A 17,300-nucleotide genomic window follows, 5' to 3' on the forward strand; every position below is an offset into this window, starting at 1 on the left:
GTAGAGTGCACGAAATTCACAAAAAATGGTAAAGTTTTACCCCCTATAACTTTGTTAGTAATAGTTGGATTTTCTTCAAATTTGACCAAATTGTGTCTTATGTAGTCCTTTATATGCAAAACTTCGTAGTTCTAGCATAAACTCAAGGAGAGGTTCCGGCTAAATTTCTAAAATATGCTAATATACTATTATTAACTTTATTTGTGAAGATATTGGAACGGGATGTATTTTGAGGCCTAGATTTCGTTTAGATAAATTTTTTTTCAGATTTTTCGGCTAGATAGGTTCTGAGAACGGGACCTGTTACACTTTTTGGGAGTCATATTTTGAGCCTTACTCCCCTACGTTTCACCCGATATAAAATGTGGGGCCATTTTCGAAAAGTACTAATTGAGCCCTTTCATTTGATACCCTACATGACTATATTCTGTGAAAAAAAATTGCACCCTCCACTCACATGTATGGGCCCTTAGACTTAACACCAAATGGCGCCACTTGCTATATGTAAAGGGAATATCAGATCACACGCTCTCACAAATTTTCTTGACAATCGGTCTAACCGCTTCCGAATAAATCGGGTGTGACAGACAGACAGACAGACAGACAGACAGACGGACAGACAGATATCGAATCGATTCTAATAAGGTTTTGTTTCACATAAAACATTAAAAAGCCGAGAATAAGTTCAAATCATGGACAAGAGTAACATTTAAAGAAGTTTCAGTGGAAATGAGAAAGACACTTGAAAAGACCGATAATTGAAGTATCACATGAATCATTTAGCTATAGAAATGAGATCTTGTAATTCCCGATCCGTAACTCATAAAACGTGGTGTACAAGGTTGTAAAAAGAAAGTGAAACAACGTAAGTTTTTTTTTGACCTAGATATTTTTCTTCTATTATTCATAATATAGAATTTTAAAAGGGAAATAAGTAGCAGTTAGACGTTTTTGTGGAACTAATCCACTTGATTAGGGTAATAATTTTGTAAATGTTTCTTGGGAAACAAATTGTGGTTACCAGAACTCTCTTATTTTCTTTCCATTTCTTTTTCTGTAGTCCCTTTCATTTTTTTTTTATTTTTATATTTTATTTACTTATTCATTTAATTATTTTTCTTTTATTTCACTTCACTTCACTTCACACAAAACTTTAACTTAGGGGCATCCTGCAAATAATGTTTTGAGGATGTCAAGGAAGGGAGGGAACCTCAGAAGCCTCGCCTCAATAAACATCTGCGGCAGAAGAAACAGGGATCGAGATTGTGATCCACGCGCGCGGTCGAGCCGTCTTTTTAATTTTATTATAAGCGGTTTACTATCTGTCTGTTCGTCATACGACTTTTTCTCGGAGACGGTTGTAGCGATTGACACCAAATTTGGTAGAAAGGTGGGAACTGTGAACGCTCACCCATATAGTGAGTTACATCCTTTTAAAGGGGAGTCCCCACACATGCAAAAGGTTAGTGTAAATTTTTTTTTCATCAAATATAGTCATGTGGGGTATCAAATTAAAGATCTCGTTTAGTACTTTGGGACGCCGGTCTTAGTTTTGACATTTGTTGGAAAAGTGGGGAGTGCGGGTGGTTGAAAGTGATCATTTTCTCAGAAACTGCTCAACCGGAAAATCTGAAAAAATCCGGGGGCTGGTACTATATGGTGCCTAGGCTCTCAGTAACGACGGAAAACGTAGAACACTAAACGGCCATGATTTTAGTCACTAACTGCCTTCTATTGTGCATGCATAGATCTCCTCATAGAAATATGTATTTTTCGCCTTGAGGCGTTTTGGACACGGAAGTGTAAACAATTTAGAAACCCATGGGAGGCGACGAAATCCGACATAATTCGGATTCTTACCCACTTTCATCTGCTTCCATAGAACCATTAAATTGTTACTTCGCGGTAACAATATCGAACCTAGGCCTCTTCGTGGGACAGTGCTTACGTTTTCCACATTCGGAAGTGCTGGAGTGGAACGCGTCCTTTAACTTTTGTAGTTCGCTGTCCAATTAAAGGATAGCTGGCTTCGAGTTTTGAACAGCATCCTCTTCCGTTTATCATTAGGATGCTCGGCATATATATATTTGCATATATTAGCTTTGTGTTCATGTTGTGCGAGAAATCTCTTATGCACGACGTAGAGGTAAGTGTAGGGAAAAAGAAGAAAGAACATGATTGGTAGGGAGTGGGTGGGATAATACCCCATGGAATGGGCTATCCTCCTGCATAAACCTTGTCAACATTTTTCGCTGATCACACTCTCAGTTGAGACTTTTATCCTTTCGCTTTTCTTTGCTCACCACTGAATTCGAAATTTTTGAAACTCCAACTCCTTCCGGGGATTTCAAGAATATAACGGGAAATGAGACTTTAACTTTGAGTGCTAAACGTGTGATGGCAATAACAGTCAAAAACTATTATCAAATTACGATCTCAATCGGAATTAACACTTCATGTAATACGAGTACAATTTCCAGTTTGGCTTTTTATAGTCATTCAGAATGAGTTCCAAATCTTTCCTGAAAAGCTACTTTTGCATTTTTTGACAGAAAAGGGAAAATTGCTTTTTACAATTATGATAATGGGATTAAATATGGATATATTTTTATTTGTATACTCACAACTGATGGAATAATTTGAAAAGGTGTCCTCGAATGTATGAAATAGGGCATGGATATTTTTCCACCAGATCCAAATATTCATCAGCCATGGTCCAGGTTTTTGGCACAATGCCCTCGAAAATAGCTGGATTATACAGATTTCCTTCAGCTGACATCACTCCCTGCACGCCTGTTTCTTCCATACATCGGTGAACGTCTTCTAGGCTCAGAATATTTCCATTTGCAAACATCGGAATTGTTATCTGTTCTCTGTGAGAAGTAGAATTAATAATGAAAATTATATTAATTTATTCATTCGAACCAACACTGCTGACGAACTCAATCAGAATTAAATCGGGTGCATAATTAATTTCATTTGTTTTGTTTCGATACCTCACATCTTTGATGTAGCTCCAATCTGCGACTCCGGTCAGAGGTCCTTTTTGTTCACGCGTTCGGCCATGCATTGTTAATAATTGGCATCCGGCCGCCTCTAGCATCTTTGCGTAGGCAATTGTTTTTTGCTTGTCCTCGAAAATACGAACTTTGCACGTGACAGGAATTGAAAGATGTTCATGTAGTGTTCGCACTGCAAAGAGAAGATTCCCAGAAAATATGTAGAAGAGCAGGCACGTATTTGATGCATAGCATTTATATTCAAAATGACAACTATGTTTCGAAGGGCATTTTTTAATGTTGAGAAGAATGTGAAGGTCTAGGGCTAGAGCTAGTTGTGGGTGATGAGTCAAACCGAGAATTCACTTGTGGGATTATTGGATTCATTCATTTTCGGACAAGTATGAGGGGCTTCCTCTTTTCCTTTGCATTCATCAAAGTTCACGGCGGAACCATGTTGAGAGATTTTTTTGTCAAGATGCCAACAATTCTTCAAGTGGAATGCTGGGTATATAATGGAATGGTAACGTGATTAAAATATGCAGTCGTGGTGTTGCGGATGCTAAAGAGGGCACCTTCATTTAAAAGGAAAGATTGGAAAAAAGAAAGTGCTGAAGTTTGTTTGGGAGGAAGTCATGAATAGTGCTACGGTTTCTTACCAGATTAGAGGCAAATCCTCAGACGCTGTGTCACCTCCGCCCTGGGAAAAATTGTCTAGCTCCGGCCAAGTTTTGGTCCGAACTATGGGCGGATTTACACTGAATATAATTCGTATCCTTGGTGTGTTTTACGAATTAAACAAGTCGGTACAACAGAAGCTAGACGCTTCAGGTATCAAAGGTTTTGTGTATTTCTTTTATAAAGAGATTTGAGTGTGCATTTGTCCCATTAGTATGTAGCAGGTAATATATGCATATATTATGTGAAAATATCCACTTTCAAGTTATAGTGACATTCAAAGTCTTGAATTGCACAGAAGCGATATTTTTGACCTATTATAACTTCGTTAGTAATAGGGCGATTTACTCCAAATTTGGTAGGATCATTCTCTATGCTATAGCGTATGTCGTGATTCTAGGGTGAACTTAAGGGGGGTTTTCCTACCAATTACTAAAAATTATAATTATGTACTATTATTAACTTTATTTGAACAGGTATCCGTACGGAGAGTATTTCAGAGCCTAGACACCATACAGTAGCAGCTTCTTGATTTTTTTCAGGTTTTTTCGGTTGAGTGGTTTCTGAGAATGGGTCCGTCAAAGAAATGATCACTTTCAACCCCCGGATTCCCCACCTTTCGAACAACTGTCAAATCTACCGGCTTCGAAAAGTACTAATCGAGACCTTTAATTCGATATCCCACATGACAATATTTCATGAAAAAAAATTACACCTCCCTTTTCCATGTATGGGGACCCCCTTTAAATTAGTCGTAAAAGGATGTAACTCACTGTATGCGTGAGCGTTCGCAGTTCCCACCTTTTTACCGAATTTGGTGTCAATCGCTATAACTGTCCCCGAAAAAAATATGTGTGACGGACAGACAGTCAGACAGACAGTAAACCGATTTTAATAAGGTTTTGTTTTACACAAATTCTTGTTTCGTGGCACCCACTATTTCCGTAGATACGCCCTCGCATTAACAAAAAACAGGTTTATATCAATTTCACACAATTCATAACTACTTAACTATTATATTTCTCTTCATTTCCAGCGTACACACTTCGATTCGCTTTTAAATATCACTCAAACTATACTGACTTTAAAGGTGAATGTCGATATCTTTTATTTCCTTATATTTCGGTGAATGCTCTGGATTAGACGGAACTGTTATTTACCATTCTCGAAAAAGTGGTTGTTTTGTCCTAAAGAGACAAGAGAGGGCGTAGGTGTTCATATTTCAAACATTTTCACCAAATTCTCTGATAATAGGTGGCAAAATGTATGCGCAAAGGAGAAAAAATGCCTCAAACGAAGCACGACTCAACTAAGAACACCAATAACGAAGGCGAGAAATGATGGGTTTAAAGAAGATCGCTGGCTGACGAAAACGATTTTGACACTCATAGCACTTGGTCGAGAGGTACTCCAGGATCAGGAAATGTTCCCATTCAGTAGAAGCTCATCAATTCTACGATCTTCAAAGCCAAAGACGGTAAAAGATGAAGCACTATGTAAACGTAGTAATCCGGCGAAGACTCCTGGAGATCAGGGCGAAACCCCAGGGGCAATGAAAATGGTGTACAGAGCAAGGTCTTGCAAGGACAATCCGTTGTATGCGGAGATACAAAAAAGGTCAAATTCGACCCCGATATAAAATACCTCAACAGAAATGACGGCAAGACCTGAAGGAGCCACAGAGACGCCTGTTGGACCAACACCAGCAGCTCTACTACCAAACCCTCATCCCTAAGATGAAGGTGAGTCTCCCGTGCCTAACAGGAAAAATTGTGGTCGTTCAGGTTGAGGATTGGGTAGCGCTGATAAGCCTATACGGAAAACCAAAGCTATAAAGCTACGCAAGGAGCCTCGGATCGGGTTGACAACACAACGACGAGCCCGGTATCGAAAAAGGACTGATGTTATCGGCTTTGAAAACATAAGGGAAAGGCTATGCACTCTGCTTTTGCGAGGCAAATTTAGGAATATATAAGCCTCATTTACGTTTACGCCCCGACAGGGGAAACTGCAGAGTCGGAGAAGGATATCTTCTACGGACAGTAGAATTTTCGCGGAAAGCGATGAATGTAAGCTAGCAACGAAACGGAAGAGTACTGCATACCGGTTAATGTTGCATTCTCAAAGAACGCGCGCAAGCGTAGAAACTTATCACGAACTCCGAACAGCTTCAAATTGATGTTTTGGAGCCTGTTGAATGCTTTATGGTCTGGAATCGACGACTCGACAACAGCTCAAATAGAATATGAAAGAGCAATCTTGGAACCACTACTAATCCAATAATCACAAAATTTATGCTACTTATTTATTGTGACAATAGCTAGTCGCTAAACGAAGCATTTCAGTCCCATTAAACATTTTTTAGGTAGCAAAATCGGAAATTTAACACGTTTGTTAAAGCCATCGCTATTTTTTTTTTAAGTTAACATTTTGACAAATTCTTTGTCCTTGGCAAATCATTCCCAAAGAAAGTGTACTTCTGAGAAAACGGCCATAGATGTCTTCTTTAATTTTTTTTCTCCAAAAAAGTCTTTTACAAGGTCTCCACAATATGTATGTATTTGACTAACAGTTCTATAAGAAACTAACTGCTAAACTGTTGATAAAAATGCAGAAAAATGTCGTCACATCATTGACTGCAACTGTATAGAACCCCTTAATGCAAAGGTATGATCAATGGGTCCTAAGTCTGATTCCAGTAGCAAAACTGTTCTCGATATTGCTGCGACCTTTACAGTCATTTATCTCAATGATGCCTGTAATGGTATAATGGAAATTATGAATCGATAGCGTTTTCAAAAATAAATCTCAAAATTCAGACCAATTTTTCATAAAAAAAAATTTTTTTTACTTCAAATTCTACATACTTTATGGGAGAATTCGGTATCCCGATGAAATTAATAAAACGGACTAGGCTGACTTTGACCAATGTGTGAGGCCAGATAAAGGCAACAGGATAACCCTTGGGACCATTCAACATCAACAACGGTCTAAGGATGTCCTATCATGCGTTCTCTTCAACCTGGCCCTGGAGAAAATGATTCGCGATGCAAATATCAATGCGTTAAATCCACCCAACTACTGACCTACGCTAACGATATTGACATTATGGGAAGAACAACCCGAGATGTAGAGCCTACATTCATCCAGATCGAGCAGGTGGCGCGAGATCTCGGGCTACACATTAATGAAGGCATGTACTTCACATGATGGCAACGTCTGCGCCAAAAACCAAAGAACGAACAACATCGAATCCCATTGCTCAAACGGAAACAATAAAGCTAGGAGACTACAACTTTGAGACCGTTGAAAATTTCTCCTATCTAGGGTCGAAAATCACAACCGATAAAGGCTCTGAGGATGAAATCCGCGCACGGTTGTTGGCAGCCCACAGAGCCTATTTCAGCTTACAAAAACTGTTTCGCTCGAAACGTCTCACCATAGGTCAAAGCTCTTACTGAATAAGACTATGATCTTGCCAGTCCTTATATATTTCTCGGAGACTTTGGTTCTTAGCAAAAAAAAACTGCGAACTCTTGGCCGCGTTCGAGAGAAGAATCCTCCGAAGAATTTTTGGCCCCCTACATGAGGATAGACAATCCCCTAGCCTACATAACGACGAAATCTATGAGCGATACCACGACCGTGTGGTTGTGGATAACTTAATACGTATGGACGAGGATGATCCAGCCCGGAAAGTTTATAAGAAGACGAGGCAGACCCTACTTGAAATGGAGCGATGGAGTTATCGAATTGGTGGATCTCGGCGCAAAATCGGAGTGTCTGGAGTTCTTTATTAAGGCATGCGTAGACTACCGGTTGTTGCGCCGTTGATGATGATGACGATAACTTTGTTAATAATGGTGGATTTGGACCAAACTTTCCAGTATCATGCTCTCTGCGTTTTATGGATCTAGGATGAACTTAAGACGGGCTCGAAATAAATTTTCAAAATATAATAATATACTATTTTTAACTTTATTTGAGCATACGATACCATGAGTATGGATCACCATGATTTGTTTCAGATTTTTAGGTTGGGTAGTTTCTGAGAAAAGGTCTTTGGAATAATTGACTCTTTTCGGAGCCCCGCGCTCTTCTTCTTTCCAACTAATGTCAAAACTAATATCTGTTTCGAAAAGTTCGACCTTTCATTTGATACTCCACATGAATATATTCCGTGAAAAAAATTGACACCCTACTGTTGCATGTATTATTGTAAGCAAGGGAATTTACAGTTTCCAACTTTCCACCAAACTTGGTATGAATAGGAGTAACCGTTTTTGAGGAAAGGAACATGACAGACAGCATTGGTTGTGGTCGCAGAGAAGCTCGTAGATGCTGAATTATACTCAGGCGAAGTACTAGCGGAGGAAATAACGGAAACGGTCCTAATCACCCAGCGCAGTAAAAGAAATTATGCCCGCATATAAATTTGAATCGTATTATCATTTCCAAGCTGGCCATCAAATACTTGGGAGTGATGATAGACGCGAAGCTTAGTTATAGGCAACATGTGCCGTGTGTTTGCGACAAAGCATCCACTGCAACTATGGCCCTGGCAAGGATGATGCTGAACATGTGAGGGCCACGTTATACCTCTAGGTTGCTTATAGCCATAGTGGTGAGTTCGATCATGTTTGGAAAGAGGCATTGCAGATGTCAGTTAACGGTAATAAACTGAGTGCAGTCTACAGAAAGACAGTCCTAAGGGTTGCTCCGCCTTCAGGACTGTCTCAGATGATGCAGCGTTCGTCATGTTGAAAATGATGCCGATTGACATCTGCCAGATAAGATGACCAACGTATACAGTATGAAGCAAATCTCTCCCTAATCGCAGACGAAGAACGCCTAACGGGAGAGATCTGTAAATAGATGGCAAGAGCGCTGGGGACGATCGTGAAAGATTCGGTAGACTTACAGGCGAATCCTTGCCATCAAGGAGTGGTTGGAGAGACGATACGATAAGATCAATTATAATCTTACCGAGTTTTGTACGGGGCATGGAGGATATCAACAGTACCTGCACAAGTTTAAACTGGACATCTCGTCCAATTGTGCAAAGTGCGATGGAGTTTCACTTTCCAATGTTTGTAGAAGAAAGGAGGAACTTAGAGGAAACTCTGGGAGAGGTGCTGGTACCAGAAAATCTGGTGCCGAGAATTGTAGCATATGAGAAACACTGGGATGCGATCAGGTCCATTGTCGTATTTATCCACAGCAAACTGCGAAAGGCAGAGGAAATGAGAAAAGTGCGGATGCGTACGCCTCGTAGAGAAAGAAGATGACCAAGCTAAAGTGAGCTGACTCCGCCCCATGATGTAGTACGTTATGGTGTTTCTGCGGGACAGGGGGGGGGGGGGGGGGAGGCGGAGTATTACCTCTTAAATATTAAATATTGAAAGGATGATTTCGCTATTTGCAATGAGTAAAGTACGAGTGATACGAGTGGTCAACGTGTTGTATACATGTTGATGCACTAAACAAGCAGAGTTTTAACCAAAATGTATGACATGTTGATTGGCGGGGCAGATCAACTCCTTTTGTCAGTTGTGAACAGTCTTAAATGAATCATTCCAAATTAATTCAATTATTAATGGAAGGATAGTGTGATCACAAAGATGTTTCGACACTGATATTTTGTCAGTTTCTTGGCAAAATGTAGGACATCTCAATTTATTTCATTCGCCCATCCATTCATTTTTGTATCTTCGACCTCAGTTCTGCTAAAGACGTTATCTATTTGCACTTTAAACGAAACCCTAGAAAGTGATTTCCATGATACGTTTTCATTGCCTTCACGCCTCAGTTATTTGAACAAAAAATGCGTTTAAACCTAATTGGAACAATTAATTGGCTTTTTACATTTCAACAAAGAGGCTAGCAAGGGTTTTACTTTGTACACGTTTCGTGATAATGAATCTTAAACCTCATTGATTTTCCTGGAATAAGCTGGAAACCAAATTGCCATGGTTCAATGCATTCGACCCGACTCTCTCCTTCACGCTACATTCGCGGATTTGAATAAGTCGAACGACTTCCATTGCCAGCAAGTCGGCCGCTGGATATTAATCGCATTATCTTTTCTCCCGTATCTGATGACGGTTCGTCAACCCTTCCTGAAGAGCTTTTACAAGTTTTCCAGTTAGTGATAAGTACTCTTTTCCAACTTTAATAAAACTTTTAATTTCAAATTTCATTTGTAATTGGCAGCTATTGCTACTGGAGTTATTAAAAGAACTAAGCTTTGTTGCGGAAGTTTAAATCCGATGAGATGATCCAATTCCTGGCACAACGGAATATGAGATTTCAGACTTTGCCTGTGAGAATTGAAACAAATCCAATTAGAAGGTATTCACGAGCCGTTGACAGCAGCACTTATTGCTACAAGATAATGAGGTGAGATATTTGGATTGGTTTCACACTTTTAAGGGCTATCATTTACGAACTCAGGATAAAACGGAATAAACTATATAGGGATAATGATGAGGGATGATCGAGCATTGAAAGCATGCGGCAACAGGCTGAAAGTTCTGCTGGTTGTAGTTTAGATATCCCCTGCGAAAGTGGTTATATTGAACCTGATCTGTATCAGCTGACAGATGTACTACGGGATGCCATAGAAACAAAAGAAATAGTACTGTGTGCGTTTTTGGATATCGAAGGAGCATTCGACAACACATCGCACACAGAGATACAAGATGCCCCCAGGCCGCAAGGGAGTGGGAAACACTCTGGCATTCTGGATGGGCAAAATGTTAGAAAGCAGGCAAATAGAAGTAAGACAGGTACAAATTCAACTGTCATGAACACTACTCAAGGTTGTCCACAGGGCGGGGAACTATCGCCGCTTATGTGGAATATGGTAGTGGATGAACTCCTGGACTGAACTGCAATACAAGTGCAGGATTCCGTGGACGATACCCTATGCGATAGAATCCAAACTGGACTAAGGGTTGCTGGTTCCTGGTGCAGGAGGGTGGGACTGCGGATGAATCCAGCTAAAACCACCATAGTAACATTTACTAGGAGACGTAAGCTTGATCGCCTGAGAGCCACTAGGTTACATGACATGGAGGTGAAACGAGAAACAGAGGTTAAATATTTGGAAATTACGCTATACCAAAAATTACTTTGGAAGACATATTCCGGAAAGCCACAAGGGCTCTGATGACTTGTAGATCCATAGCAGGAAAAAAATCGGGTTGCAGCTCGAAGATACTGCTTTGGATATATACTGCATTAGTAAGGCCAATGATTACCTATGGAGCGGTACACTAGCATATTCCAGGCGGAAATATACGCCATAGACAGATGTACCTCCTTTAATCTCCAAAGGAACTACAGAGGGCAGAACATTGCTATTTTCATCGATAGCCAAACAGCGATCAAGGCACTGAGGTCCAACCAGGTGAACTCTGAACTGGTATGGGAATGTTTTGAGAGACTGAATACAGTCGGCTCGTCTAGCAAGATCTGGACGAACTAGCCAAGAAGGGAGGAGTGACGCCTTTACACGGTTTAGAACCCTTCTGTGGAATCGGAAACGGACTCATAGCTGTGACACTAAGAAATGAAGAGGAACGGTTGAGGGAACTATACTGGGCGCTCTTAATACTTCGAGCGACATCAAGTTTGATGCAACCATCGGAAGTAACCACGCTGCCCGATATACATATTGATCGACACCTTCAATGCTTGCCCAACAATGTATATAGGAAGATTGCGACGATCTGTCAGGCGTTGCAGCTCGTGATATTTCATGCCGTCATATGTCGCTCAGATAAATCCTCTCGCGGAAAGCACTTCAGATGTACTCCCTGTTGGAGAGATCCAAACCTTCCTTTTTTGCCCGTTGAAGAGCAGGTGAAGTGGAGATCTGAACCTTGCGCACTGCTTTACAATGATCCCAGGGGGTGTTAACTGATGCAGTATAGGAGGATTGAAAGCGGAAAACAGTCGATCAAGCATTCGAGATATTCTTTGATGTGGTCCAGGATTGTTACAGCGATTATCTTTGCGACAGCAGGTAGCACACAAACACCGTTTATTACAGTCAAGCCGCTTGCTTTTCTGCGAGAATTCTAACGAATATCCTGATTTTCCACTCCTTGGGAATGATTTCCAGGATCGAAGGCAAGAGCATCTTAGCGGACATTACAGGGGTCGTCCGAAATTCTTAAGACTGAAGACCGTCAAGCCTAGCGAATTCATTTCATTTGAACCATTAATGGCTAAGATAATTCCACCCAGGGCTAGTTTGCATGTTATGGTGCCTAGACAGGTCATTCACAGGAGGTGGATGGATGTTACGCGATTGAAGATGGTGGTGAAATGCTCCTTCTACCTCTGAACTGAGGTCAGCTGGAAGCTCTTTTGTGATGTGATATACGGAGTTGAAGTGATTCTGCGACAGCTTCTGTTGAAAAGCAGCCGGATCACGTAAGTGGTCGCTATTGAATTTGGCGACTCGAGCTATCCAACCCTGCGAAACGATCAAACGAGGGTAAGTGATCATTAAGTGATGAATTTTTTCAGGACCGATGTCAGTGCCTCTCTGTTAGTGTTATCAGAGTCCAGCTTATCATTCAGATCATCCATCATGATCATAGTGCCATCGATATGGCTTCAGTTGGTCATAGAGAACCTCCTTCTCCTCGGTATAGGAAGTTTCTTTTGATACATAGTATTGTAATATTGATATGTTCCTCATTTTAGACCGCAAGCGCGGAATCAGTATCTTGTCTGATATCAGCCCCATCACGCTTGCCGCCAGTCTGTCCTACTGGACTTCCAGTTTAAGTTGAAGAAAGGGAGCATTTTGGAACATTCGACGCTGTAATACCTCACTTTGTGCAGTTACTGCGCTCAAATTTTAAAGTTTTGTGTGAAAAAAACTTCATTAAAATCAATCTGTCTGTCTGCCTGTCATACCCGATTTACTCGGAAACAGCTGAACATATCGAATCTATGGTCTGTAAAACCCTTTACGTGCAACGAGCGGCATCATTTTGCGTTTGGCTTAAAGTGGGCGCCCAATAGCTGAGTGGTTAGAGCACAAGGCCTACAGTATACTGTAGTGTATCGTTACGTTCTTGGATGAAGTGCTCTAACATACTTTAAGGCCCTAATCCAATATGGATTGTTACGCCAACGATTATTATTATTATTAAAGGGGGCAATTTTTCATTGAAATATGGTCATTCGAGAAAGGGCTAAATTAGTATGTTTCGAAGCTGGTCTTACTTCTAATTTTGAGGGAGAAGGAGGCTCAAAATATGTGCCCCGAGATGTGAAGAGCAGAAAAATCTGGAAAAAAAAATCATGCACCATAGGCCTCAAAGTAGATCCCGTTCGAGTATCTGGTCAAATAAAGTTGATATTGGTACATTACTATATTTTAGAAATTTACCTGACACGTGTACAAATTTGACAGCTTTCGGACTATTAGTTTGTAGGATAGGGCATTTTGCGTGAAGCAACTTTTGTTAGTTGGAAAAAAAAAGATAAAAACAAATTATGTATGTTACTAAAGCAAATACTGTTGCAGCCAAGGTTTGGCTTAATAACGGACAGGAAAATCAACCGTTGAGAAGTGGTTTGCTAAGCACCGAACATAATACACGCAGTGGATGCCGTAAAGAGGCTGTTATCGACGAAATCATAAAAGAAGTCCACACAATAATTTTGTATGACCTCAAAGTGAAGTTGATGAAGATAGCTGAGAGTTTAAGGATATCAAAGGAACGTGTTGGACATGTCTTGCATGAATGTCTGGGTATGCGAAAGCTCTATTCAAAGTGGGTGCCGCGCACGACGGAACATGGCTCCATTATTTCAAACCAGAATCAAAATGATCGTCATCTGAGTGGACCGGCTCCAAAGCGTGCGAAGACGCAACAGTCGGCTGGGAATGCTGTGGCATCAGTATTTTTGGATGCGCATGGTATAATTTTCATCGACTACCTTGAGAAGGGAAGTGTTTGAAAGATGAAATCGTGGAAAATGGTCCTATTTGAAGAAAAAGAAAGTATTGCTTCATCAATTTCCAGGCAAAAGACAAGTCGGAATACGAAACTGGACGCTTCGGGTATAAAAGTTTTATGTCCATCTTGTATGAGAAATTTCATCTTCACATTTTCCCATTCGCATATATCTCCAATTCAAAATATTCCTTGATATACATACGTATTTCCAAACTCCAAATCTGCCATTCATATGAGTTCACTTTATATAATGATGATGTCATATATACCTTAGAATGAGATAAATTCACGTGAAATACACAATTTTGATCTTCTATAACTTTGTTAATAATAGTTGGATTTTGTTCAAACATTCCAAAATCATGCATTACTTATAACTGCACCATTTTATACTTCTAGCATGAACATAAGGGGGGTTTTCGAGTAAATTTCTAAAATGCGGTAATATACTAATATTGGCTTTACTTAAGCAGATATCGGAATGGGTTGTATTTTGAGAACTAGATTTCGTATGGATGCATCACTGTGATTTTTTTCACATTTCTCGGTTGTTTCGGACGAAAAAAGGTTGAATACCTTCTGAGAACGAGGCCTGTCACATTTTTTGGTCACACATTTTGAGCCCTCACTCCCTTATGTTTGACCCATTATCAAAAATATTATCAGTTTTGAAAACTACTGACTGAGTCCTTTCATTTGATACCCCACATGACTATATTCTACGAAAAAAATTTGACACCCCCTTTCGCGTGTATGGAGAACTCCCTTCAAACTCAACACAAAATGGCGCCATATGCGTCCACACGAGGGAAGCTTTTCTTAAAGAAGAGGGAACGGGTGTATTTACGTTGCAAATTTTCAAGGGCAAGACACAGTTATGGGAGGGTGACCAGATCACGGAGTAATACTCGAGGGTATTCCTCACAAGATAATTGTATGTATATGTATCTATGCTTTGCATATGGGGGTATTCAAATGCTTACAATCAATTTAGATGCATACATAGTGCTGGCCAGAAGTTTGAGACCGCTAATAAAAAACTAGTGTTATCCCTCAATATTCAAACTTGGTTATTATTTTACTCTCGTAGAATATTTATTATTAGTGTTATTACCCTATATTTATGAAGTTATTCAGGAGCAATTGTTGTTAGTTCGAATTGGTAGTGCCTAAACTAAAAAGTATTAAAAGTTGGTTAAATCCGCAAAATTAGTACTGAAATGCGAACTCCTATTATTTTTCTATGTAGTGAAGGCAAATCCAAAAGTAAGATTGTGTCTCAATTTGGACTATTGAGGACTGTGTTCATGGCACTATTCGACGATACAAGAAAACTAGTAGTAATCAAGATGGTTGGCACTCCGGTAGGCTGAAATAAAACTTCTAGTGAGGACAATTTATTATTGTTTCGAGCGAACGGAATAGATGTCCAACAGTTCCATAAATTGAGCCCAAAGTCAATAAAGCAAGGGATACAATGAGCTCTTACCCATCGATAATGGGCAGAGAAAGATTTTGAAATGTTATCTTGGAGTGAACCTAAATTTTAATTATTCGATTCAAGAAGACGAATTTCCGTTCATAATAAAGCTGAAGAAAAGACGGTGGTGGCTCTATTTTGATTTGCTGTTATTTCCTTACTTATGGACCTGGAAATTTGATACGAATTAAAGAAATCATGAAAAAGGAGAAGTACAAAGTAACTTGAGAGACAAATTCTTTTCCTTAGGGATTAAATTTAATTGCCAATGGGATCCATTTTTCAACATTACAATGATCTACATTACCATTCAAAATTATGTAGAGGTTTCTTAGAAGGGATGCAGAAAGAAGGAGTGTTGAAAATCAGGCCCCGTAAAGTTTTTGTAGGAGGAGCTCTACCCGAAAATTCACGATCGATGCCCCGTTCGTATCAAGACGTGTGGAAGAGTTTACAAGGAATCTGGAAGAACATCTCTGTAGAGATAGTAATAAAATGGTTTCTCATATTCACAGATTGACGTAAAAAGTAATTCCAAGTAAACGGTGATATTTCCGTGCAAAATCAGTTTAATTTCCAGTCCAGGTTGCAATATTCCAGCTTGGTTACCATCAAAGGTGGAAATTTAAACTGGAAGGGAATAATCAATCCTACCCATCGTCTTTTGTACGAGCCAATTCTATGAGACAATGCATAAATTATCACTTTTATATCATTACCGATTCCGTCGTTATGTGTCCAAATCAGTTCAAGGTTCCTTTTGTGAATTCGTGTCAAGTAGATTTTTTGGGTAGTTATACACCAACCTTGTACTTGGAGAAGAAGTTGGTACGGTTTTTCTCAATTTTAGGCACGGACGACTTTTCCGTCTGCAATCTCTCGTTAAGAAAGGACTCCCAAGGCGAAAAACATGTCATGTTCATTCACAGTGTTATATGCGGAAAATTGGTCATTATCGTTTTATTATTCAACCCTATTTGATATATGATTGTGAATATCACCAACAAAAAATTGCCTTAATTTATAAAAAATAACCATGAGGGGTTCCTATTAGTGCCTAGCGCGTAATATACGCATATGCATTCAAAGTCTTGAATTTGCACAGAAGCGGCAACTTTGACCTATTATAATTTTGTTAATAATAATGTGATTTCCACCAAACTTGGTAGGGTCATGGGCTATGTTATAGCCTACATCGCTACATACAGCGTGATTCTAGGATGGTTGGGTAGTTTCTGAGAATGGGTCCGTGAAAGAAATGATCGCTTGCGGTCTCCCGTACTACCCACGTTTCCAATAAATATCAAAACTAAGGCTTCGGAAAGTACTAACCGAGACCTTTCATTTGATATCCCATATGACTATATTTGGTAAAAAAATGTACACCCCTCGTAGGATGATGTAACTCTCATTCAATTCTGATGCAATTGTCGTAATAACACTCAATCTCTCCCTTCTTCTATCAGTTTCGCTGGTTCCACTGCCAACTCCTCACAACAATCCTGCGACCTTCTCTGCACCTACTTCTCTTCCGTGTTTTCTCCCTCGAGCCCTCCACCCTCTACACGTCTCATAAATGGAGACTGCTCCGAATCTCTGGTCATTCTTCTCCTTACGCCTTCCTTGGTGGAATTCCTCATTGGTAATCTTGACCCCAATGTCGGACCTGGCCCTGATGCGTTTCCTAACCTTTTCCTCCTTAACTGTAGAAAACACATTTGCCCTAACACTGAATGAATATTCGACGACAAACGTTTCAATTCCTACTTTGTTGGCATCATCAATAGAGCTTCCAAAATGTCTCGTTTTATGCTACGTCCCTCCTCCGACTTTACCCACCCCTCCTTAACACTCTTCAATTCCCTTGTCAGAAACATCCTTGAATTTTGCTCTCTAGTTTGGTCCCCATCCGCATTCGTGACTGCCGCGCTCTTGAAATTGTACAATGCAAGTTCACCCGGACCATCTTTTACAAAAAGAACCTTCCTCAATCTCCCCTCCCTACAACAACGCCGTCTCTTCCTTGATATGTGTACTCTTTTCAAACTATGTAATTGTCTGATGGAGTGCTCCGCCAACTCGGATATTACTTTCCGTATAACCTCGTCTCATAACACACGTAGTGCGGAAATTTTTGATGTACCCTTCGCGGAGCTC

General features: G+C 40.0%; 1 protein-coding gene across 1 annotated transcript in view; it reads right to left on the reverse strand.

Annotated features, from left to right (window-relative positions):
- The window catches only part of LOC119648586 (tRNA-dihydrouridine(16/17) synthase [NAD(P)(+)]-like), a 298,564-nt gene that overhangs the window by 14,947 nt on the left and 266,317 nt on the right, over positions 1-17,300 (reverse strand). Inside the window, exons 7-8 of the mRNA XM_038050358.1 lie at positions 2,997-3,192; positions 2,625-2,873 (exon numbers count right to left, since the gene is read on the reverse strand). Coding sequence (XP_037906286.1) covers positions 2,625-2,873; positions 2,997-3,192 — 445 coding nt within the window. The remainder of the gene's footprint in view (positions 1-2,624; positions 2,874-2,996; positions 3,193-17,300) is intronic.

Source organism: Hermetia illucens, chromosome 1 (genome assembly GCF_905115235.1).
Source record: "Hermetia illucens chromosome 1, iHerIll2.2.curated.20191125, whole genome shotgun sequence".
NCBI lineage: Eukaryota > Metazoa > Arthropoda > Insecta > Diptera > Stratiomyidae > Hermetia > Hermetia illucens.